Source organism: Leptonychotes weddellii, chromosome 1 (genome assembly GCF_054177405.1).
Source record: "Leptonychotes weddellii isolate Sample4059 chromosome 1, ASM5417740v2, whole genome shotgun sequence".
Taxonomy (NCBI): Eukaryota; Metazoa; Chordata; class Mammalia; order Carnivora; family Phocidae; genus Leptonychotes; species Leptonychotes weddellii.
In genome coordinates this window covers 79257283-79283040 of record NC_138369.1, presented here as the reverse complement: position 1 = coordinate 79283040, position 25758 = coordinate 79257283, and the positions used below count along the sequence as shown (strand labels likewise).

General features: G+C 45.2%; 1 protein-coding gene across 1 annotated transcript in view; it reads left to right on the top strand.

The window, feature by feature from the left end:
• LOC115943091 (uncharacterized) overlaps positions 1–25758 on the top strand; it is a 156768-nt gene that overhangs the window by 107770 nt on the left and 23240 nt on the right. The window contains exon 3 of the mRNA XM_081803703.1: positions 11727–11812. Within this exon, the coding sequence (XP_081659829.1) occupies positions 11727–11812 (86 nt within the window). The remainder of the gene's footprint in view (positions 1–11726; positions 11813–25758) is intronic.

Below are 25758 nucleotides of genomic sequence, written 5' to 3'. Positions count from 1 at the left end.
AAATAGTAATCTTTGACCACCACTGAAAAAATGTCGAATTTTGAATTTTAAGATTTTTTAAAAATGGAAGTTCTAACCATAGAGATAAAGAAAAGTCACCTTCATCAGTGTGCATTTGGTCATTTTTCCTGGTCTCATTTGCAAATACTCCCATGTGGGGAGAGGAGATGTTCTTTGCATTTATGCTGTACTGGCCGGCCATCTGTAACATCTGCAAAGATACCTGGATAATTTCATTTTCATAAGCACTGAGATGTTTGTGGCTCCTTAGACACATCCAAGATGAGGGGGGAAAGTGTATCACCATGAGTTCATATAAAAACAGTTTGTATGAGTAGCAGGGGGATTGGCTTCGATGATGTTCTTTTGGGTCCCTGGGCCAGAGCTGGGCAGGGATGGCCAGGCTGAGTGGTGGGCAGGGTGCAGAGTCTGGGGCCTGGGGGTGTTCTGACTCGAGCGACGAGGCATTAGTTCTGGACCCGTGGTGCTGGATGTAAGAGGCCTTGGTCGACATGTTGTAGGTGTGGTACCGAGCTGGAAGGGCAGGGGTCTGCAGGAGACCTCTGCTCCTGACAGGGCAGTGACGGCACGCTGGGGCTTTTTGAACAGATCTGAGTTCAAAATAGATTCTGCTCTGCCAGCGGTATGGTTTGGGGCACGTCACTTCATCTTTTGGAGTATCAGTGCAGTTTCTTTGACTCTAAAATGAGAGTAATGATGTTTCCCATGGCGCCTCACATGTATCTGCCCCTTAGTGGAAACTCGGTGCAAGACCCGCCTTTGGCAGCGGGACTAGATCACCACATGGGTTTCTTTTGGGACCCCCTGCCCATGCCCAGCTCAGCTCATGGTACACAGACTGTTGAAGGAAAGGCTGACTTGAGAGGAGCTAGGAAACCATGAGAGTCCATCTAGGCAGGGGGACGGTGGGCCTCTGGCTCTGACCAAACTTTGTTATTTGGAAACCAGAACCTTCCTGCCATCTTGCCAAGAGACATGCTGGGTTCTTAGATAGAGTCATCTAGTTCCTTGCCTATTAGTGTGTTGTTTGTCAGCATGGGGCTGAGGTAGCAGAATCCAGCGACAGCTTTCGCCTCCTGAGTGCCAGGAAAGCAGCCACTTCACCTGCATGTGCTCTGTCGCCAGAGCTGAGGCAACCTGCTCACATTCACCACAAGAGACATTGGAGTCTTTACCAAGAATCCACAGGCCAAGACATTTCCCAGTGTTGGTCACTAAGAGCTAGTTACATGTCATGCAGGTGAGAAGGAAACATTGCCATGCAACACATTCATAGACCAGTAGTCGAAGTCTCTAAGCCGGCACGTTCTTATGGCATAACTTTGATCTGGAAAAGTGAAATCTGAAAAATCTGTATTTTAAATTCAAAATGTTGATTCCTTTTTTAGTTATAAAACTGGAATAGTTCCTTTGGGGGAAGTGACCCCGAGACATAATAAAGATACATTAAAAACGTAGTAAACCTAGTGAAATTAATCGGATTAAAATCAAAGGTTTCAGTCTCCAACAAAATATCAGTGAAATTATTCAGTGTTGCTGGAATTAGTATTGCTAAATCTGGATTCTGGTGTATCAGATTGTTTAGTGTGGGGTGCGAATGTCTGCCTTCTCTGGCCCTGAGCACAGCACGGCTCACTCACCCCACTCTCAACTAGGCCTGGAAACAGACTATGGACTCACGCTGGTATGGCAGCCATTCCTTCCCCTTCCCCGCTCACCTCCCCAGGACCCTCCTCCTCTGGACCCCACACTTTCTACATTTAGATTAAATCTCTTGTCAATTATGAGCTTTGAGCTCCATGACTGATCCCTGCCCCAATTTTGGGGGGCCTTTGTTCCTCCAAATTTGGAGTTTGCCCTTCATATTTCCAGTGAGACGTGGCTCATTGCTGGGCTTCCTGCTCACTTGGACAGGCACCAGAGAAGCTCCCAGCGTCTGTACTGCCCTTTAGAACTCAGCCCTCACCCCGATGACGCACTTAAATATGTGCATTAAGACAAAACCACATCGAACAAATCAGGGCTTCTTGGTCACTATGTCTGGTATCAGTGGAAGGCAGGGGTCAAGGGTTAGGAAAAGGCTAGCAGATGCTAAGGGCCTAGGGAGGGACAGTGACTGGCAAGGATGGATGGCTTCAGAGTAAAGAAGCTAGTACCATTACTGGGCAGACAAGCAGACAGCAGGATGCCAGCAGTCCTGTGAGTCTGGGAGAGCTGTGGCCCCAGTCTAAGGACAGTGGCCGGGGCCGGGCAGCCAGGATCCCTGGAAGTGATGGGAATAGCAGGGCCTAAGGAGATGAGAGTGGACCGCTGAGGTAGCCTTGAGCTCCTGCTTTTGGCCCTCCTAGGACTGCTCTGGGCAGAGAATAGTTCTAGAAGGCTAGTTTGGGAACAGCCTGCGTGGTCTGGGAAGGGGAACCTGGGCCACAGGTTAAGAGTTGCTTTTGGTGACACCTAAGGCTCCCTAGGAATTTAACGAAAGCAAATAGACAAGCTTTGAATGCTAATTAAATATGCATTACCACGTGGGTGGAAGATAGGAAAATCTGATTTTTCTAACACTTTCAGGTCTAAAATACAATCCTAAAAGCCCATACTATGCCAAGCCCCTCAGAATCCCATATGAAAATATGCTTTTATTTTAAAAACAAATTTTATGAATTTATGCTAATATAATACATAGGGTATTTCTTATAGTCTGAAATAAATTACTAAAGAGGGGAAAGAACATGGGACTGGGTGTTAAGAAATGATCTCATTGTCTCAGGGCCGCATCTCATTCAGTTCTGAATCCTAAAATTCTCACATTTATTATTCCTTGAAATGCTCTGAAGGTAAATACAAGTCAGATAAGCAAATGCATGTGGCAGGGTTTAGAGCAATATTTTTGTAGGTAATCATGGGCTTGACTTTCAGACACTGATAGAATTTCTTGAAAATCATTTTATTTCTATGAAAGGAAATAAAGTTATTCTCAAATACTCCCCAGGTAACCTATAAAGATCACCCTTGCTGTTCTGGTTTGGGGTCAAAAACCACAAGGGGTGAACATTTTTAAATCTATCCCTGCCTGGAGCCTACCTCATGATGTCATAAAAATGCCCTGCACAGTTCCCTAATTCCTTCTGTTCTCACGTGGAGCCAGTCCTGGGAGGGGAGAGGTTGTGTAGCAGCACAAACCTTCCCCACAAATGGAAGGTTATCAAGGCAGTGGGGAGGTCGCTTTGCTCGCTGGTGCCTCGACATTGTTAGGAAGGAAGTGAGAAGCCATTAACTTTAAATGTGTCCAATTCCATTTTATTGTGTATCAGATATTTGGCCAGAAAAAGGCCCAGTCAGTTTAAGATTTAGCAGCATCTAATAAATTCTAGTATTTAAAGTAACAGAAAGTAGAGAACGAAGCAAAATAGAATTGATGTGCATTAACTATTTTGCCAATGCGGTTTCCAAAGGGAGAAGATTAAGCCTGAGAAGTGGCTCTGATGGGCACAAATACACTGCCTGGGAAGAAACCACTGGGGGGATTCCTGTGCTGGAGGCTCACAACGTGTGCTTCATTTCCTCCTGCCAGCAGAAATGGAGTAAATGGATCACGGAAGAGAGTAAATGTAAAACCCTTCCCACGAAGAAGGCAGCTTGAATGTGAGGCTGGGGCTCCAACTGACCTTGTCTTTGGCTCGGTCGAGCCCCAGAGTTAGCTTCAGTTTGCTGAGGTGGTCGCCTGCTTCTGAACAGACAGTAGATTGTGCTCTTGAGGCAAAATGCAGAGGGCTGGGTAGGCTTTTAAATCACCAGAGGAAGGCAAGGGAGCTGCCTACACATCCGAAGCCATCCACCCTGCAAACCACCGCGGCTGGCCACTGTAATGTGGCCTCTGGCTTCTACAGGTGGGCGGGAGCGTTTGCATTTGGAGTAGTCTTCTTTCTCCTCCCTTCATACTTCCTGTTTTTATCTCCCGCTTAAACCAGGGATGTCACTGCCCTTAACAGGAGGGCCTCACCCCCTGCTACCGGCGTGAGCCCAGGGGAGCAATTGGACGATTATATTTCCACTTGTTTCTTTGAGTTCATAATTTAAGGGAGATACTTTTGAATCTTAATTCTATAATCCAGTTATCATAAAGCCCTCTTAGCTTTGTATCATCCACAAATGTGGTCCATGTGCCTACTCCTGCTTCATAGGAATCCTCTGGTACCGAAGTGATACCAAACACACCAAAGATCCTCCTGGCGGCATCCAGGGAGGCCTTCCTGCAGATGAAATGGATCTGTCTTGGGGATGATTTCACCTGGCTGCTATTACCCAAGCTTCAGTTCTCCATTTTTACAAGAGTCTTTTTCAGAGTTCTTGAAGGAAACAATGTACATTGAGCACGTTGTCTGTTGAACTTTGCCCAATTTTGGTGTGCCTGGGGAGCTGCGAGTGACCTCTGCCTTGGTCATTCTCACTAGGGATGATCAGGCTCTGTTTCTTCTTCCTTAGAGAATGGGGACCTTGCAGTTCCATAGGCTCTGGGTATTGCTTTCCGGTGGTTGTTTATTGAGCACCTGCTACATTGTAGCTGGTTTCTTTACTTTACTCCCTCCATCAGCTCTGAAAGAAAAATACTGCGTCCCCCTCTTCGCCTATCTCTACCCCTACATCTAACTTTTTATTCTAGGAAATGAGACTCAACGTGCTGAAATGACTTTCCTCAAACCACACAGTTGACCAGTGGCTGTACCATGATTTGAACCTAGGACAGTCAGGTTCCAGATCTAACCATAGTGCCTTCCATTTTCCAAGTCCATAGAAACTGGAGGACAGCTTCATTATCTCATTTGCCTGTTTTTTCAGGGACTTTGGGTATGATTCATCTGTTCCTGATCATCTGAACTTATATGATAGAGCTGCTATCTGAGCAGTTCTTTTTCTCTTTGTGACTTTAAGCCCCTCTTGCCCAGTAAGCACACCCTCTGGTGCTCAGGGCAGACCAGGACTGCCAAATGCATGCTGCTCTGGGGCAGGTGGTGCCCATGAGCCCAGTGTCCGCAGATCCTGGGGCTAGGACTGCAGCAGAGGCAGCAAGAAGGCTGTGGCCGCCCAGGAGCCTGCCCTACTCTACCCGGCTAAGCGTGGTGGGCTCCAGGGGCTTCCCATCCTTTCTTCCCCCGGCACATTCTTCTTTCTTCATCCACGGGGAAGGCTCATGTCAGGAGCCACTGCAGCTTGGTTGTAGCCTCATGAAGACTTTTCTTCTGAGTCAGTGGCTGAAATGATCACAGTTCTCCTCTAAGTGGGTGAAACCCAGTGTCAAATTTCTTAGCTGTTTCCAAAATCCTAGCATATTTTACTGCTGGGAGGACAGATGCCTGCTCAAGTGTCTGATGAAAACACTTAAGTTTTATTGTTATTTGACTTTCATTAGGGAACCATCTTCCGTAGGCAAAACACAAGACATTTCTTTAGACAGGAGACATAAAAGGACTAATGGTGGGTCATAGGCCAGATGGTATGGAAGCAAGATGAACTGAGCCCTCGGGCCACACCAGCTCAGCCCTGCACTGCCTTTGAGAACTGAGAGGGATGTGGAGAAGAAAGAAACAGATGATTCCAGGGTACCGGTGAAGATGCCATTGCACGAACACAGAGCCCCACCCATTGCGGGGATGGCAACCATATTACCCAATGTCCTTTCCCAGCCAAGATTCTGAAGAAGTTCTTATCGAGTTAATGATGTTTACTGGAAACTAATTACATGTTGGGTTCTCCCAGTAAAACTGAAGATGAAGGCTGCTGGTTCCAGCTTACAGGGCAGGAAGGTGAGGCTGAGAGACTGAGAGGAATGAACTTCACTAAGGATACACGCTCGTTGATGGTATTGTCACGATTTGAACCCAGGTCTATCAGAGTCTCATGTCCACATTCACTCTCTTCACTTATAGAATCCTGAGTCCAAATACTCATTTTATCTCCAAACAAGGAGCAGAATGTGGAGAGAACAGGGAGGGAAAAGGAATCAAGCACGCATGGCTACAGGGTAGGGAAGAGGACGTAAGTCATCCTCTCTGTAGTATAGGAATCCCAAGACTTCTTGCTTCTTGTTTCCTAACCGTCTCTTGAGGTGTTGGTGGGGGACAATTGAGAATGTGAGAAGACAGAAAGAGGGACACAAGGTGCCTGCAAGCATCGGCTCAGCGTCCAGGGGAGCAGTGCCTCCTCCACAGCTGGCACTAAGATGAAGGCAAGAGGAAATGAGATTGACTCGCCACAGGGTGTTTTTACATTAGATATATGGACAGAGGGCTTTACAGCGAGGATTCCTTCTCGATTAAATGTCTCTGGTCTCTTTAATCACATCTCCTTGGAAAGTTTCTCTTGCTTCCCCAGTTGAGACCACAGAATTTTGCAACAGGACAGCACCTATTAATCAGCCTAATGTAACTTCAGGGCAGTTTGGCTTAAAGGTGGGACCTTCTTGGCAAGACTTCTCCAGACATGCCCCTGCAGAGATGCCAACTTTTTTTTTTTTTTGCACCGACCCGAGTATTTTCTAACCATTTCTGCTTAGTTGATACTGCCTACTTGTTCTTTATACCCGAGCCTTCTTTTCCTCTCCCAGTCCCAGTCCCCCCTACCCCTTCTTCCCTCTTTCTGTACTTCTGCTCTTTTGCGAAAGGAATCTCCTTCATGTTCAGAAATTCATTTCAAGTTGCTGGGGCCATGCTACTTCCTTCACTGGGAAGAAGTGAAGGAAAACGCCCTCTCTGGTACCCTTCCAGAGAGGAGGTTGCTGTATTCTAAGACTCATTAAACTCCATCTGGTAGGTATGTCTTGATGAATTTTTCCTACAGGAGAGTTTTACCTTGATGCCTATTGACGGTTTCCCAGGTTTTTGGGGCACAAGCCTCACATTATAAAATGTGGGGATCACCTGCTGCTCTCTGTCCATAAAACCATGCTGTCAAATTAAGGAAATAAGCCAAGCAGATGTGAGTGAACCCACAACCTCAGCGTGGTTTCATTTTAATGCTAACTGTCCTATTTGGAGCAAGAGTAATTAGAAAATCAGCAGCAAGTTAGGGGAAAAAAATTGCTGAGCTTTATAATTACTTGGGGTGGAGAGAGAATCTGGGATCCATTTACTGAAGGTCTCATTAACTTCCCCATTATGAGAGTCAAGCTGCAGCAGCCAGAGCTGTGAAAGAAGGGAAGGAGGCAGCTGTGAAGGAAAGAAGCCAGGGATGGGGCCCATGGTCACCTTCACTTTGTCACAGGAAGCCCGAGCCTCTTTGTGCTTTTCTTATGTCCTGCTAACATGGTCACTTCTGTGCTGTGCTTGGCCAGAGATTGAGGGGGAGTTTGCAGGTGGGTGTTCTCATCTAGCCTCTCCACATCTGTCCCTTGCCCTTCTTTCCTCATTGGTTCTCTCTCCACAGTCCCCACTAAAACACTCTTCCTCATTTCCCCCCTCCTCCACTCCTCCCGGGCTGTGGTGGGGGTTCATGTATATGTTTCCTGGATTTGGACACCTGTGTCTCCCCTATAGTCCTCAGGGACACAATGCCCTTCCCACATGCATCCTTGCAGGTTGACTTGTGTCCTCCAGAAAGGTATGTTGAAGTCCTAACCTCAGTACCTCAGAATGTGACCCTTTGGGAAATAGACTCGTTGCAGATATAATGTTAAGATGACATCATCCTCCATTAAGGTGACTGGTGTCCTTAGAAGCAGAGACGTAGAGGCACCAACACATGAGGGGAGAAGGCCACGTGATGACAGAGGCAGAGAGTGAAGTGCTGCAGCTGCAAGCCAAGGAATGCCGAGGACGGTCGGCCACCAGTGGAAGGCAGAGGCAAGGAAGGAGCTATCCAGCTCCCCAGGGGCAAGTTGAGCAGAATGTACCAGAAGATGAGCTCAGGATCTGTGCCTCTGTATCTCTACTTCCCCATCACTTGGCCCACTCCCAGAAAGGAAGACCCTCACCATTATCTGGAAGTTTCTCTGAACCCAGGTTCCCTCCCAAGGCTTGATTTCACACTGGGCGTGAGCGTAGGGCAGGAGTGACAGTGTTCTGCTATTGCTCTCTACTCAGGCACCACCCCATCCCTGTAGAGAGGCCTGGGTTCTTGCCTTTCTGATGAATCTTTCCTACCCTTCTAGCCCTCTCTTGTGCCTACTTTCTGGCTGACAACTATGCTGTGGTCTTGACTGTCCCACAGCTTCCTGTCACTTTGGAATTCCTTGTTGAGTAATCTCATCTCTCATTGCTCTGTAGCTGCCTTGCCCAGCTCTTTTGTCCGGAGGGCTATCCCATTCATCCTTAGCCCTGGGTCCTGTGTTTCCCTTCAAAGGCCAGTCTAATGACTGTTGATTGATTCTATCATTCAATTTGATCACCTACTATGATATACTTACTATGACAAGTATGATATATTTAATGACAAATATACCATGTATATGTACCATTATAGAGTGGTAAACACAGCAGTGGTCCTGATCCAGTGTGGATACAGAAGAGTCAGTTGCCACCTTCATAATTAAGAATTGTGGTAAATGCTGAGAAGGGAAAGAACAGGCAACTGTGAGAGGGGATGATGAGAAAGGTCAATTTAGATTGGAGCCTTGGAGCAGAAAGTGAAGGATGGGAAGGAGCTCATCTCGCTAAGAGATATAGGAAGGATATTCCAAAAGAGGGAGTGACCTGCAAAGGCCTTAATAAGGGAAAGACTTTGTTAAGTTCAAGGAACTGAAACCTAATGAGTAGGATGGAGTATTATGTGAAGAAGCGGGTGGATGTAGGTAATGCAGATCTTTGGGCCATAAAAAAATTAAGAATGTGTTCTCAGAACAATGGGAAGCCATTTAAAAGTTTTACATAACTGTATAGAGAATTGCCTGATGGGGGTCAGAGGGGAAGCTAGGAACCAGTCAGGAAGGTAGGTCCGTAGCCCAGGCCAGGGGTGGAGAGGTGGCTGTAGAGATGGAGATAAGTGGGTGGGATGGAGGTGGGTTTTGGAGTTGGCGTCAATAGGACTTGCGTACGAATTGGTGGGGCAGGGTGTGGATGGTGCGGAAGGAGGAACACAGGATTTTAGCTTGAACAACAATTTAGAGACTACTATGGGAGGAATGGTTTTGGGGATGGAAATTTAGAGTTCAGTGTTGGGCATGGGGAATTTGAAATTCTTTTTTTTTTAAAAAAGATTTTATTTATTTATTTGACAGGGAGAGACACAGCAAGAGAGGGAACACAGCAGGGGGAGTGGGAGAGGGAGAAGCAGGCTTCCCGCTGAGGAGGGAGCCTGATGCGGGGCTGGATCCCAAGACCCTGGGATCATGACCTGAGCTAAAGGCAGACGCTTAACGACTGAGCCATCCAGGCACCCCAGGGATTTTGAAATTCTTGAGAGATTTCTGAGTACAGATGTCAAGCATGAGGTTGAATTTATGAGTCTGGAGCTCTAAGGAGAGATCTGGGTTGATTTCAGATGGTGTGTAAAGTCAGGGGATGTACAAGATCCTCAGAGAGAGTAGGATAGGGCAAAGAGAAAGTGGGGAATAGAGCCAGGCTCTGAGGATAGAAGAGGAGGAATTGGCAAAGGAGATTGAGAAGCAGCTGCGAGAGAGGTAGAAGGTTAACCAGAAGTGTGTTGTGCTATGGAGTTAGAGGGAAGAGTTTGTTTCAAGAAGGAGGGAGCGTCAGGAATGTCAAATATTGCTGAAAAGCCAAGTAAGATGAAGACTTCAAATGTCCATGGGGTCCGGCAATATGGTAACCTGGGTTGACTTTCACAAGAGCGGCCTCCTGTGCCATATGACCTCCCAAGTTCATAGCAGAACAGGGGCAAGAACCAGGCTCCCTGTTCCTGACCTCTCCAAGATAATAGACTGTCAAAGCCCCAACTCTATCTACATTTTAACACAAGCACCTTAGGGCCCCGTCTACGTCATTTCTTCAACAGGTGCAACCCCTTTGCATGTGGGAACATCACACACATGGACAGACCTTTAATTTTGTCTGGTTTGGACTGAATTTCCTGCTCCACCTTAGCTGACTGAGCCCTCAGATGCCCCATCCCACTGTTTTGGGTCTCATCTGTAAGTTGTAATCACTCCTCCCAGCTGGCCGGCCTCCCACCTCCCTCATTTTCTGACTTAGACTGTTCCTCATTATAGCTCATGTTTGCTTAAGATCATCCTTAAATTCTTTTTATCTCTGTTGTGAACTCCTTAAAAAAAATCTTCCTAGAACTTTGATTGGTTGTTGTTTGATGCTTTTTTTCAAAGGCAGCTTTACTAGGTCTTTTCTAAGCTTTTTTGGTCCCGTTCAATTAGAGCTAAGGATTCAGCCAGCCATCTCATTTCTGATTGGAGGTCATTCAATGTGTACATTTAGACTCTTAACTCATATATTTCTTTACTCTTGGCTTATTAAGTCTACTTGCCTCAGAAATACAGCATTCACTTTTTTCAGCAGAAAAGTACATCTTTAATATCATTATGGGTGAGCATTTGAGACTCACAATGACAAATTCTAGGCAGCCCAGGTGCCTATGATATCTTGACTGTCTCCAAAGTCACCTGAGCCTCCTGGGGAGGTGAGGATGGGGTCAGGGTCCTGTGTGTGGGTAGCTTTTGTGACCTCACTCTTTGCCCCTCTCTTCCTTGATTTCTTCTGCTCTTTCTCTTACTCTTCTTTTGGGTTCTCACTCCCTTCCTGTTTGCCCCAAGGTTCAACCATACTCCTCTAGCACCCCCCTCCCCACCCTGATCCTTTCTACAGTCACCCAAATTAGGTGATGCAGTAGGGGTGGAGTGGGCTCAGTGTTAGGATAGCTGTTTCCCTGGTAGGGAGATTGGGGCTGGTGGTGGTAAGTACTGGAACTATGGGCTAGAACTAGTTCCTTCTTGTACCCTCCACTTCTATAACAAAGACAAAATGGATGCTGCCGGTGTGAGGATTCATTTCTTTCTGAAACCTCTCCCTGACCTTCTTGGGTCTATAAAAGAAATTCATATTCTGCATATTAGCCCAAATTTGATTCTACTTCTTGCCAACTAATACCATGACCTTCTTATGCTAATAATGTCTGCCCCTTCCTTACCTGGATTATGTCACAAAGAATTCTGCATTAACTTGACAAGAAACAGCTTAGGGTTCAAATTTGTTTCTCCCTAATTCTTTGATGGGGGTATGGGGAGTGCATAATAAAGTTGTATTTTATCATGCCATATAATCAAATGAAGTTGGCATAAATACAATGAAATCAATTTAAGTAACACATTGTGTGGGTGCCAGGCCTGTGCTAGATAGTGAGGACCTAGAGGGAAAAGAGATTCAGTCCTTGTGTCAAGAAGCTCAGAGTTGGGCGCCTGGGTGGCTCAGTTGGTTGAGCGACTGCCTTTGGCTCAGGTCATGATCCTGGAGTCCCGGGATCGAGTCCCACATCCGGCTCCCTGCTCAGCGGGGAGTCTGCTTCTCCCTCTGACCCTCCCCCCTCTCATGCTCTCTTTCTCTCTCATTCTCTCTCTCTCAAATAAGTAAATAAAATCTTAAAAAAAAAAAAAAGAAGCTCAGAGTTTACTGAAAAACAAAACAAAACAAAGCAAAACAAAAAAACAAAAATTGGAGTCCCAGCAGGATCAGGGCTGAGGTTCAGGTATGCCAGCCCTTGGGGCTAGGGGACTCTTCTATAATCAAGTCCTCTCCTCTGATTTACAGGTTACCCAAAAGCACAGAACTTGAATCTTGTTCACGTTATGGTTCAGACAACTGCACACCTTTGTTCAGGCCCCAGTGGATGCCAGGTATGGACAGCAAGCCCCCTGAGCTAAGGGAGTGAGCAGCACAGGTATTGGACCCAGTAGCAGAGCCTGAGTATGGCAGGGGGCAAATTGTCTGGGTATATGTCATGCTGTATCCCCATCCCCATCTACGTCCTAGGTGGGAAGGGAGGAATGGGCATCAAAATTGAAAACTGTGCTGTGCTCTCATCACAGAATTAAATAATGTTGTAAGTGATGTGACTCCTGCATAAACTAAAAATTAGGACACACACACACACACACACACCCAAGGGGCTTGGTGATCAGTAATTTTAACAAGGCAAGGGAGGTGAAATAGGTCAGTGTGAAAAAAAAAAAAAAAGGTGCTCCAGTGCCTAATTTGAGTGTCAGGTGGATATTGTTTCCAAAGAAACCTATGGGGGTTTCCATTTAGCATATGAAGCTAATGTAAAAGAGTTCACCAAAAAAACAAATCTTTTGATTGGCATGGACATTTAATTGGAGTATGTATATTTTTACCTCCTAAATTCAACACTACAGTTGACCAATTTGGTTCACAGGAAAAAAAAAAATAGGCATGAGAGAATTACAGTCATGTGATTCTCAGCATGAGAGGGAGAGAGAAAAATATATTTGTCCAACACCACAGAATTATTGAAGGGATATGCATATTTAAAAATGGGCAAATGACTGCATACTTTGTAGGTTCCTTCTTATCTATCGTGCAAGCATATTAAATTAATAAGAAAAGTCTCTTTAGAGAGGGGAAAAAAAGAAAAAAACTGGACTTAGGGGGCCCAAAGCAGGTTTTCCCCCTTGCCATGTACCCTCTGCCTTCAAAAGCAGTGCTTGGAACTCCAAAAGAGCATGCGTTTCCTCTAGCGGAAAAGTGTGAGGCCAGGAAATCATAAGACTAGTAATGGGGTAACAAAGGTAGAGCTGCTTGTGGCTCGGAGATCAAGGAGGGGTGTCCAAGTGGGTGGTGGGTAGACTGTGGCAGGCAACTTGGCCAGAGCAACAGGGAGCTAAGAAAGGGGAGACCACAGAGGAGGAGACAGCAGCCTGAACCATGCATGAGACACCTCCTTCCCATCCACCAGGGCCTTCTCCAGAGATACAGGAAAGAGGGAGGACTGAGGAAGCCTAACATTTAATGAGTGGGGGCCATCGATTTGGCAGATCAGGGCCATAGTGTTAAAGTGACCTTGGCCAGGATCAGTAAGGGTGGGCCCAGGGGACACTCAGGTTATATAAATATGTGAGAAAAATAATAGGAAAAAAAATAATAGGTTAATAATAATCGCTTAAGGGTGCCTGGGTGGCTCAGTTGGTTGGGCGACTGCCTTCGGCTCAGGTCATGATCCTGGAGTCCCGGGATCGAGTCCCACATCAGGCTCCCTGATCAGCAGGGGGTCTGCTTCTCCCTCTGCCATCTTCCCTCTTGTGCTCTCTGTCTCTCATTCTCTCTCTCTCAAATAAATAAATAAAAATAAAATCTTTAAAAAAAAAATAATCGCTTAAGACATGAAAGAGGTCTATGCCAGCTCATGAGTAAATGTCCAATGAGTAGACCATGAAATAAGGGTTGAGAGGAGGGACAAGTCCTGTGGGCTGGCCTGATAAGGTTTGACAGAGAGGATGGATGGGGCAGGGCTTGCAGGTTGGAAGACTGGTGAGGTGAGCAGATGAGGAAAGGCAGTCTCTTGATGACAAGAGAGAGAATTTCCCGTTTCATCCCTGACATTTAAAGAGCTTGGAAGTCATCAGTCCCATCCTCATAGAACAAGAAACAGCTAGACAAACAGAAAATCAATTTTTCTTGGACTCACAAGGGCTGTGGTTGCAAGGCAAACCCCAGCAGTCTAAAATCTAGAGAGACAGGAGCATCCACAGGAGAGCAAGCAACCACGGTTTTCTTATCAGAGAAGAAGCCACTGGAGTCACACACTAGTAGGAACATTTTAAATGGTAATTTCGGTCGTTTGCTGGGGGCTGAGTGTATGCTAGTGTGACAGTGACAGGCCCCTATGGACCACCGTTTTAGGTGGTCCTCCACATTTTTATAGACTTTCACACCAATAACCCCAACACATTTTCACAGTGAGAATGGTAGAAAGATCTCCTGTGGCTCTGGCAGGGGGGAGGAGCAATCATTGTGAAATCTGCCCAAACCTTCTCCATAGCAAAAGCTACTCTGTGTGAGAAAGGACTTGGCTGGAGCACAATACTGGAACCTTATCCCAGTTGAGGGAAAGGAATGTCCCTTCAGCCTTCCTGTGTCACCTGAGGAAGAGAAAGCCACAAAGTCAACAGAAGACAGGGCCTTAAGGAAATAGATTTGCAGTGCTTACCAGGGAAGGGTATAGGGGAAAAGACGCTGACCTCAGTAACTTTGGAAATGACTTTAGTCGCTATGTAAGACTAAAGTCAAAGGATTCAAGGCTAAAAACAGAAGGAACCATGCACAAACACAGTACTGTAGCTGGCAAAGGTGTTTCCCATGGGGGTATAGGTTAGCAATTCTGAAGCCACTATACACTCACTGATGGAGGGGTAGGTCATAAACAAGGGAGGAGCTGACCCATGTAGTGCTGGGTTAGAATAGAAGACATTGACCTATGATCTCGTTTAGCTTTACTACAGATACAAATGAATATACAGAGAAATATTTTTAGATACATATATGTAAATGTGTTATGTACACACATATATTTCCTTATTCTATCAGCTGAAGAGGGCCAAGACACAAGGACACTTCAGGAGCAATGAGCATACTCAGAGTCTAACCTTGGTTGCTAATGCCATTCTCTGATCAAAGGAACCGGGCTCTGGAGAAATGGTTTATTCTAGGGCTGCGGCAGGGAATACACAGGATGAGCCTGGAGAATCATGTAGTGCCAGAAAGAAAGAAAGTGTTCAAAAACACACAATGATGGGGTATGTCAGAGGGACACAGGAGCTGACTGAAAGAGCTCCCAGTGGCCAAAGCAGGAACAAATTGACCAAGAAAAGAAATAAATATTAGATGATAACCCAAAATATAAATATCCATGAGTCCATATTCACATAAATAATGATTGTGTAAATAAATAAATGGTGGAGAATAGATAAATCTTCTATGCAAAAGAATTCCAAATAATGCATGTGGAGACTCCACATTCAAGGAGGTGAAACATAACTCCCCACTCCTTAAGTGTGGGCTGTGCATAGTGACTTCCTTCCAAAGAACATAGTATGGAAAAAGGGAACAAAGAGTCACTTAACAGTGGAGAAATCTGACACTACCTCAGGGGGTCAAGGTCAGTATCAGCAGTGATCAGTCATGTTGATAGCTTGTACTCTTGATCTGATGTCGCAAGAATGGCACTTTACTTCTGCAAAGATCTTCATTTCCCAAAAACCAGAACCCCAGTCTTACCACGAGAAAACTATCAGTCGAACCTAAACTGAAGGGCATTCTACGAAATATCTCAAGTTTTAAGATCATCAAAAACAATGAAAGTCTGAGAAATTGTCACCGTCTGGAGGAGCTTAAGGCGATGTGGCAACTAAATGTAAGGTTGTATCCTGGATGATATCCTGGAACAGAAAACTGGCATGAGATGAAAACTCAAGGTGTCTGAATCAAGTATGGTCTTTAGGTAAAAACCATGCATTACTATTGGTTTGTTAGTTGTGACAAGTGTACCTTATTGATGTAAGAAGTGGATAATGGAAACTGAGTTCGAGAACTCTGTCCTATCTGTGCAACTTTTTCTGTAAATCTAAAACTATTCTAAAATATAAAGTTAATGAAAAAGGGAAAAAAGGTTTTTTTTGAAGGACAAGGGAGGGAAAAGAAAGATTGAAGATTAAGGGAGGGTACTCAGCCCCAGAGGAGAAGCTGGCCAGAGACTGAAGCACAGAGAGGCACAGAGAGGCAGAGGTGTGGCTGTCAGGAGCAGGCCACTAGCACGGAATCTCTAACACAGCCTGTGTCTTCAGGCACCGTCCTGGGAAGCAGCTAGAAGGGGCTCAGCAGGATTTTTATGCTCCATTCATTGAGTGTCTACTTAGTACCAGCCACTTTACAAACATCTCATCTCCTCCCCCGACAACACCCTGAAGTAATTACTCTTCTCTTCTCTGTGTGGATGGGGACACTGAGCTTCAGAGAGGCTGTGTGTCTTGATGGCTCGAGCAGACAGCGTGGCTAGAGTCTGATGCCAGCTCCATGTTAATACGCGCTCTTCGTCCGACCTAACTGCTTCCATTTACCAAGCACACAAACCACCAGCCAGGCCCTGTGACAAGTGCTTTAAATGCATCATCACCTACACTTCTCAGTTTGGGAAGTAGGTTCCACCATTATCCCAGTTTTACAGATGAGGGAACAATCTTAGAGGGTTTAACAGGAAGATTTCTGAAGTCCCACAGCTAGGAAACGGTGGTGCAGATACTCAAACACAGGTCCTCGGGATTCTAGAGGACAGATGTTAAGCCACTAGGTCCTATCATTTTCCATGGTAAGGACTGGAGTAGTTTTCACTGCATGGCATAAGACCTAGCAGGCCTCTCCCGCCCTAGTTCCCCTAAGCGTGGGACTGGTTGGATCACCCAATGAGCATGAAGGCTCTGTTCACCATCCTCATTTCTCATTGCCCAGAGATCTACACTTCACACGGGAAGGCCGGCTTGCTGAGGGTGCTGCTGCATTTGACACCAGCGCAGTTTCCTGCGTTAGCTCAGCAGATGAGTGGCAATTTCTTCTACTGCTGGCTGAAGACCTCTGTAATGGATCCCATGATGAAACTTTCTAGCAGTTCCTCAACTCAATCAAACTGCATGCTTCGTTGTGGCTTCAGGGGCTCAGGCTGTGGCCTGCCGTGCAAGTAAGGTCTATGACACACAGGCCTAAAGCGACTAGCAGTGACCTCTGATCAGTAGGTGAGCCAGCTACACAAACTGCAGGCCATTTATATATGTTAGCCGTCCTTGGGCTGCAGAGTCCATATAGCTTGCATTGCTTGGCACTGCAGGATGCGGGGAGCAGGTTTAGCAGCAGAAGGCACGAATCAAGAGAGCCAAAGACTCAAAGCCCATGAGAATGATGTCAAAGATCTCCTGTGTCCATGTATGTTAGTAGGCTGCAGAAGACAAGCAGGGCTTGCATTCCAGATAGAGAGCCCAGGGAAGAGGTCTCTGGAAACACCATCATCCTCACCATGGCCAGAGCTTCAGGGAACAGTTCACTCTAACAATGGCCTGCCAGGATGCTTTCCACTGACTTTGTTCCAAGAGGCCACTTCCAGGATTGTGATGAGCAGAGTTTGTCCTCTGTCATGACCCTGCAGTGTGGTAATGACAATATAAATCTAGGTTGTGACAGATGCGTTATTCCCTGGAGACATTATCGCTCTTCCTTGAGAAATACTATTGCATGAGAGTTTTAGGGATTAAATTATGAGCTGTGGCAGTAACCACATCTAATATGGGGATTTTCTTGTATTTTCACCATTTTGTGAGGCAGAACTGGTGAAGTAGTATTCTTATGTATCCCCTGTTAATCTAGATTTTTTTTTCCAAGTTTTTATTTAAATTCCAGTTAACATACAGTTTAATATTAGTTTCAGGTGTAGAATTTAGTGATTCAGCACTTCCAGACAACACCCAGTGCTCATCACAAGTGCCCTCCTTAATCCCCATCACCTATTCAACCCATTTTCCCACCAGACATATGAAAAGAAGCTCAACATTGATCTCCTAGATTTTTGAGGAAATGGACCATGAGGGAGACTGGGTGGGAAGGTGAAGAAAGAAGTGTATCATCACTTGCAGAGGAAAGTGCAACAGATTACGGCTACTGAAGAAGGAACCCAGAGATGGTTCTGTCTGAGCGTGACCCCTCTGGCTTGGGTGAGCCAAAAGGAAAGCAAGTGGTTGAAGGAAGGTTTTCGCATATATTTTAGAATTTTACCAATGGCAACAGTGGATAGGAAATTGATTTCTTTACAATTTGGATTTTTCTGCACCAACAAGAGATGGACTTGGAAGAAAGAGAAGGAAAACAATGTTAAATTTTATGGGCCAGTTTGGGGCATTTTATTTTGCAAGCATTGTGTTCTTTGGACTATGGAGTTATCATCTGCTGCATATTGTTTAACACTGTCTGGCAGGCTTGGTTGGATGACATAGCTGGACATTATTTAAGATGGGAAATAGGATAGCAGTGACTCCTTGGACTACTGCCTGATGGTGTAGTTGAGGTTCCTTGGCATGACTGGCAAATTGGAGGGGTTTTTCTGCCAGATAGCTGTGTGTGATGGAGACTGATGAGCCTCCTGTGTGAACTCACCCTGATGGGAGAAGGAGCCAGGCATAGTTCATGTATCCAGAACAAAAGCCTTAGTTGTTGGCAGAGTATTCATATTTTCTCCTAGCCCAGTTGCCACTGGAATCATCCATTCATCCAAAGCACTTTTATTGAGGCATTAATATGTACTCGTCACTGTGTTATGTGTGGAATTGTAACAGTGAACGGTGCAGAGACAATGAGTGTGGACATTAGGGTGGCTGAGAGTAAATTTTGAAGGGACTGATGCTCTAAACCATCTGGCAGACATTGGAGCATAAGCAGTTCACTTTCTCTATAACCACGTGTCAAATGGAGAATGGCCTCCCCATAATTTGGACCTGACCACTATGGCACTTTGACACCATGAGGTCTCGGGGGTATTGGTGGTACTTTCCAGGGAGGCAAGAGGGAGAGATTATATCCAACAAAGCAGAAATATCTGGTCCCAGAAGAGCAGGAATGAGCCCACAGTGCCTGCTGGGGCAGTGACGGAGACCATGATGCTCAGCAGAGATGCAGATGAAACTGTGAGCTCAACAGAGCAGCGATGGGGAAGATGCAGGGTCTGCGATGCCCTGAGGAGTAGTGATGAAGGACCAAGATGAATAGAGGTGGAATAGTGTTACTGGGAGAACTTTGTGAGTACAATCCTGGAATTCCCTGGAGCCACCCAGAGATGCTGGAGAGTTCTTGTGGGACAGAAATCTGTTTTTTTGCTGCTAATATGACCTCATATGTACTCACCTGCTGTTGAGTTCTGAAGAAACTTTACTATAATAGTCATAATGAGGACATCAACACCATAGCTCTCAACACCACCATTCTCTACTACCATCACCACAATAATTATGGCCACTAGTGAATGCTTACAAGAGGCCAGGAACTGGGCTATGAACCTCAAATATATTATTGCTAATTTTTGGAAGGATTACAAAGGACTTCCACTTTGGGCCAAGATGGAGTAACAGGGACCAGAATTACCCTGCTGTCTGAAATAACCAAAAAAAGAAATGGCCAAAATACATGAAAGAATGGTTTTTAAGACATGGATATCAGGCAACAGAGGACAATGATCCCTGAAAGATAAGTGAACAAGATGAGTCTATTACTGTCCCAGCTTGCCGACCATGGTATAGGGAAGGGGTACCCGGGCTGAGCCCAGCAGACTCCCTGAGTTAAGGAGGCTGAGATTCCAGAGAGACCAAGGCAACTAGAGTTTATAGGACATGGTACCAACAAGGAGAGAGCTGCACAGAGAAAGAAGTCTCGAGATCTGCAGAGTGTCTCTCTCAATTACTGATCAGTGCCTGAATGTAAGGAAAATAACCAAGGCTAGGAAAAGAATCAGTCAAAAGAATTAGAGTTAGTAGTGCCCAGTGCTCATACAGAGTGGGGAATATACCTGTTCCCAATGGTCAGAATGGAAAATATCATAGTGCATAGGGTATTGGATAGAGATTTCAGAAAGATCTTTCCTCAGTAGTAAGAATAATTAGTCCTAGATAGCTGTGTCCCACTTAACAAATCTTTAAGATAAGATGTGAAAGGATCGAACAATTTATAAGCAACCTAATTGATCCTAAAACAAATCTCAAGAATATTTACAAGAATACAAAATATCCAGCACCCAAAAGGTAATTGCAATGTCTGGCATCAAATAAAAAAATTACCAGATATACAAAGAAGCTGGAAAATATGAACCAAAATGAGAAGAAAAATTTATCAACTGAAACCAATTCAGAACTAACACAGTCAAGGACAAAAAGTTTAGCGGAGACATAGAAAATATTAAAAGGATTGAAACTGAACTAAAGATAAAAACTATAATGTGTGAGATGAAAAATTCACTGATGGAATTAAGGACAGATTGGACATTGCAGAAGAAAAGACCAGTGAACTTGAACACTAGAAATGATCTAAAATGGAACACAGAGACTACTGAAGCCTGACAGTATTGATACACACTACAACATGATAGAGCTCAAAATAATTACACTGAGCAGAAGAAATCACACAGACACACACACACACAAGTACATACTGTGTGATTCCATTTATATGAAATTTTGAGAATGCATAGTAATCTATAGAAAGCTGATTACCAGCTGCCTGGGAATGGGGAGGGTAGGAAACGGTAGGAGGAAAAGGGGGAGAGGAAGGCTTTGGGAGGAAGGTGTATGTTTATTACCCTGATCTTGGTGATAGCTTTATGGGTGTATATGTATGTCAGAACTCATTACATTGTAGAGGTGCCTGGGTGGCTCAGTCGTTAAGCGTCTGCCTTCGGCTCAGGTCATGATCCCAGGGTCCTGGGATCGAGCCCTGTATCGGGCTCCCTGCTTGGTGAGCCTGCTTCTTCCTCTCCCTCTGCTGCTCCCCCTGCTTGTGTTCTCTCTCTCTCTGTCAAATAAATAAATAAAATCTTTAAAAAAAAAACCAACTCATTACATTGTATATGTTAAATATTTGAAGTCTATTGTATGATAATTATATCTCAATAAAGGTGTCAAAAAATGAGAGGGTATTACCACACCTATTTTAAAGATGAGAGAACTGATATCCAGGGAAGTTCGGTGACTTGCCTAAGATGTAAGAGAGCAACCCAGGTTTCTTAGTTGTGTGCCTTTTAGTGGCAACAGATGGTAACATATAATATTTTTTTCTTTCTTTCTTTCTTTCTTTCTTTCTTTCTTTCTTTCTTTCTTTCTTTCTTTCTTTTTTTCTTTAAGATTTTATTTATTTATTTGAGAGAGACACAGTGAGAGAGGGAACACAAACAGGGGGAGTGGGAGAAGGAGAAGCAGGCTTCCCACTGAGCAGGGAGCCAGATGCGGGGCTCGATCCCAGGACCCTGGGATCATGACCTGAGCCGAAGGCAGACGCTTAACGACTGAGCCACCCAGGTGCCCCTTCTTCTTCTTCTTCTTCTTTTTTTTGACAGAGCAAGAGAGAGAGAGAGAGAAAGAGAGAGAGAACAAGCAGGGGAGCGGGAGAGGGAAAAGCAGGTTCCCCACTGAGCAGAGAGCCCTAAGCGGGACTCGATCCCAGGACTCTAGGACCACGACCTGAGCTGAAGACAGATGCTCAACCGACTGAGCCATCCAGGTGCTCCTGAGCTAATATTTCTTAAACATGCTTTCTAAAGGGGGGCCCCTGTGTGGCTCAGTCAGTTAAGCATCTGACTCTTGATTTCAGCTCAGGTCATGATCTCAGGGTCATGGGATCGAGCCTTGCATCAGGCTCTGCACAGTCTGCCTGTCTGCCCCCCACCAAATAAATAAATAAATAAATAAATAAATAAATAAATAAATAAATAAATAAAAACTTAAAAAACATGCTTTTTGAAGGGATTATATTTTTTAAAAATTCCTATAATAGTGAGCATTTATTGATGGACCCTCTCTAATATATATAGTACTTACTGCCACCTTACACATTATAAATATATTAATTCAGTTGTGAAATGTCAAGTCTTTCCACACCTTCCTGGCCAATATAAAGTAAGCTCTCGAGAGCAGGGATTTTGTTTGGTACACTATTTGTATTAAATATTTCGTATATGGCTTCTTTGTCTCCTGTTCTAGTTGTCACTTTGGTAACCAGTATGTGTGAGCCCCACTGGATTTTACAGAGACGTAACCTGTCAGTATCCTGTCTTCTGCCTGCGTCTGGTGCTTCATGCCCCAGGGTTTTACTTCTGGTGCTGCTGCAAGATCCCCACTCAAGTAGCAGATGCTCCTTGGAACTGCAGGTTTTCCTCCTGAGATGAACCTTTCCTTATAGGAGGTGGGATCCAATGGGTCAGTTCTGCCTCCTTTTGCCTCCCGGTGTGTGGCCCTCGCACTGCCTCTCAGGGACGGTTCTGCAGGAGCAAGCAGCCAGACGCACAAGTGCTGGCCAGTCTGATGCTCCTGGATGCACTCCTCCTCCTTCCCAGTTTTCCTTCCTTTGACACTCACTCCCACCTCCCCAGATCAAATGCCCTCATGAAGTAAAACGCGAAAGTCCCTTGCCTCAGGCTCTGTTTCCTGCTTTAAGATTTGGTACCAGCAATGGTCCCAGAAAGCAGATGCCTGGCTGGCATTTTGGAGCTGTGCTGTTCACCAGTTGGATGGGAATAAGAACTTCTACGCCAGCAGTAAGTGGGGTAGAAATAATCTTGCGGAGACCACGGCATTATAATGATGAATGTTTTCTCCTAGGTTTACTTGGGATGAAGCACAGGTAGAAAGTGAGGCACTGTGATATGTAGCGACCATGGCTATTGAGTATAATAGGGGCAATGATGATTATAGGGGTTGTAGAGTGGGCTGGCTTTTTAAAACTTCATTAAAGCCTTACAAAATATTTGAGCTTGAAGTTGGTCCTAATGGTTTTCTGGGATGGCTATTTGAAGTTTGTGCATGACAGTGGATTACAGTTCATTGTTTTTTTCAAAGTGTGGTTCCCCAAAATAACAGAATCAGCCTCCTGGAGAAAATGCAAATTCTCTACTGAATCGGAAACTCTGGGGTAGACCCCAGTAATGTGTGTTTTAATAGGTTTGCCCAGTGATTCTGATGCCCACTAAAGTTTGAGAACCACTGGCCTACAGTAATGGGGTGTAATGGGGTGGAGAAGCCAGAATTTCTTTGGCACAGTATTTAGGGAAGGGGTGAGGGGGCTCAGAGCGATGGGCATGTTGGAATGGATTTATTATGTAGACATGAGTACCACTTAGAGTACGGTCCTTTGGAGGGCCCTGAGGGTACCCCTTCACAAGGCAGTAAAGAAGGCACAGATGATGGGAACGCTGGCATTTTTTTTTTTAAGGTTTTATTTATTTGTCAGAGAGAGAGAGAGCACATGCACAAGCAGTGGGAGCGGCAGGCAGAGGGAGAGGGAGAAGCAGGCTCCCTGCTGAGCAAGGAGCCCGATGCAGGACTCGATCCCAGGACCCTGGGATCACGACCTGAGCCAGAGGCAGACACTTAACCAACTGAGCCACCCAGGTGTCCCCAAGGGAACATTGATATCTTTAAGAAACTTGGTGGTGGCTACCCTCTGGAGGTTGGGGCTAACTATGGGAGATGACGCTATGAACTGAGTTCCCTAATATCAATAGGATAATGCGATTCTAGAACGAATGAGGCCAGGTGGTTGCACCTAGGGTCAGAAGCGAGTGGTGTCATTACTGTAATATGCAGTTAGGCTGAGGTGGCAATGGGGTGCACTGACTTACAGGAATGGCTAAAGAGATCAGCGCAGTGATGAGGGGTGGGGGTCGCGATAGATTCATGACAGATTAGGATGTTCCTCAGCTTGTAAAATAACACAAAAGGCTCATCTCAGCTGCCACAATAGAAAACCACAGTTCCTGATCCAGCTGCAGCTCAGTCTGAGTCCACCCTTTGAACAGAATGCCACACTCCCTCCGGAAGTACCTTCTGGTGTAATTACATATGTATAGTAAGTATTCCACAGACCTTTCCCCACAGTGACCTGGGCCATTTGCTGGGTTTACTCTGTTCTGGGGAAACAGGAATACCTGGTTAGCTCTGGGGGCTGATATACCATCATGGTCTTTGAACCTAGAAAACGTTTGCCACACCAGCCCCCACCCCTAATTTTTGACTTCCTTATAGTTAGATCTTCCCCCATTTCCTGGCTCATATTCCCAAGACCCTTACAAAAAAAAAGAATGCACAATTATCTACTAGATTGTTTCTTCCTTGTACCTAGTCAAGAGAGGGTCTAAAATGATGATTGAGTCACCTGCTTTATCTTACTTGGAGGGAGAATTCAGTAATGTTAGAAATCACAGTCTCGGGGCACCTGGGTGGCTCAGTCGTTAAGCGTCTGCCTTCGGCTCAGGTCATGATCCCAGCGTCCTGGGATCGAGCCCCGCATCGGGCTCCCTGCTTGGCGGAAAGCCTGCTTCTCCCTCTGCCATTCCCCCTGCTTGTGTTCCCTCTCTCGCTGTGTCTTTCTCTGTCAAATAAATAAATAAAATCTTTAAAAAAAAAAAAAGAAAGAAATCACAGTCTCCCTTTGACAAGGTTGGGCTGACCACCAGCACAAAGTTATCTTAATCTCAGTATTTAACTTTAGGTTGTCTTAATCTCAATATTTAACTTCAGTGTGACCTCAGATTCTCTTTCTCCAAATGTAGGAAATCATACTGCCTGCTCTCTGTTCTTCTTTATCTCTGGGCTGGTTGCAGAGATTAGGGCAGGGAGAGTCATCCAAGCAACAGGCTGCCTGAGTGGTCTGGTCCTACTTCCACAGCCCTGGACATCAGGAGAGGGAGCTCTCATTTTTCGCCAGTCCATGGTTTCTCACGTGCAGCGATGTGGACTGGTTGGCAGAAAGTCAAGGGGCAAAGGCTATGCCCATGATTACTACCTACACTGAGCTCACCGGATCAGCAGGTGAAGTGGCAGGTCTGGTCAACCCCACTGGCATCCAGTTGTACAACATGAAACCCAAACCCTCCCCTCTAGGTGTCCCTCCTGGCCCTGCTCAGCTTCTCTGTCATCACTTGGGGATGGGTGCTTGCTGCTCTCCGTCTCCTGACATGCATATTCCTTCTGTGGTGATGAGCTGGGCTGGCTTTCTTGGAGTTGTGTGCAGACCGTGATGGGCTTCTGTGAATAGAAAGTCCCTCCTCATTGAGTTGATGTTAAACCAACCTGAGTTGTTTTCCACTATCTTTATACTGTTCCTTTTGTGGTAGGAGTCTGTTTTTCTTGGTTTATCTCTGCGTATAGCCACAGTTCTTTTAGACGTACTTTTATATTTCCTTTTCTTCTCCATTAATAAAAGCACTTGAAGGAAAAGCCCTAAATATAGACAAACCCTGCTATACTTCAAGTTTGTAAGTATTCTTTGTCTTCCAAGTTTGGATGACCACCAGTAGAATTCTAAGAGAGCTCCTATTTGCAGATGAAATGGAAGATTTATAAGCCACACAAAGGAACAGTATAGACAATTGACTGCCAGAATTCTTTGACCAATGATCCTGGTTAAGTGCAGGAAAGCATTGATGGAACATCTCTTGGGTATCGTGGGCAGTGAGGCAAAGGGTATGAATCTAGACCTCAAGGATCCCACAGTCCAGTTATGGAGGGATTCAGGGATATAGAAAAATAGAAAAACAATAGCACCTGATGGGAGACAAATGGAGACCTTTCTGAAGACCTCACTGGGGCAGTGATGCTGAGGTAAAGTTTTGAAGATAGATGAAGTAGGAAAGCAAATTGCTAGCAAGATGAACGGGATGTGACAGCCACAGGAAACTGCATTCTATCTGCTGGGAAAAACAAGTAGATGTTTCTGCTGGAGTTTAAACTGTTGGTGGGGGAAAGATACAAATGTAGGGATCCGAACGGGTACATGCACCCCGATGTTTATAGCAGCAATGTACAATAGCCAAACTGTGGAAAGGGCCAAGATGTCCATCGACAGATGAATGGATAAAGAAGATGTGGTATATATATACAATGGAATATTATGCAGCCATCAAAAGGAATGAGATCTTGCCATTTGCAACGACGTGGATGGTACTGGAGGGTGTTATGCTGAGCGAAATAAGTCAATCAGAGAAAGACATGTATCCTATGACCTCACTGATATGAGGAATTCTTAATCTCAG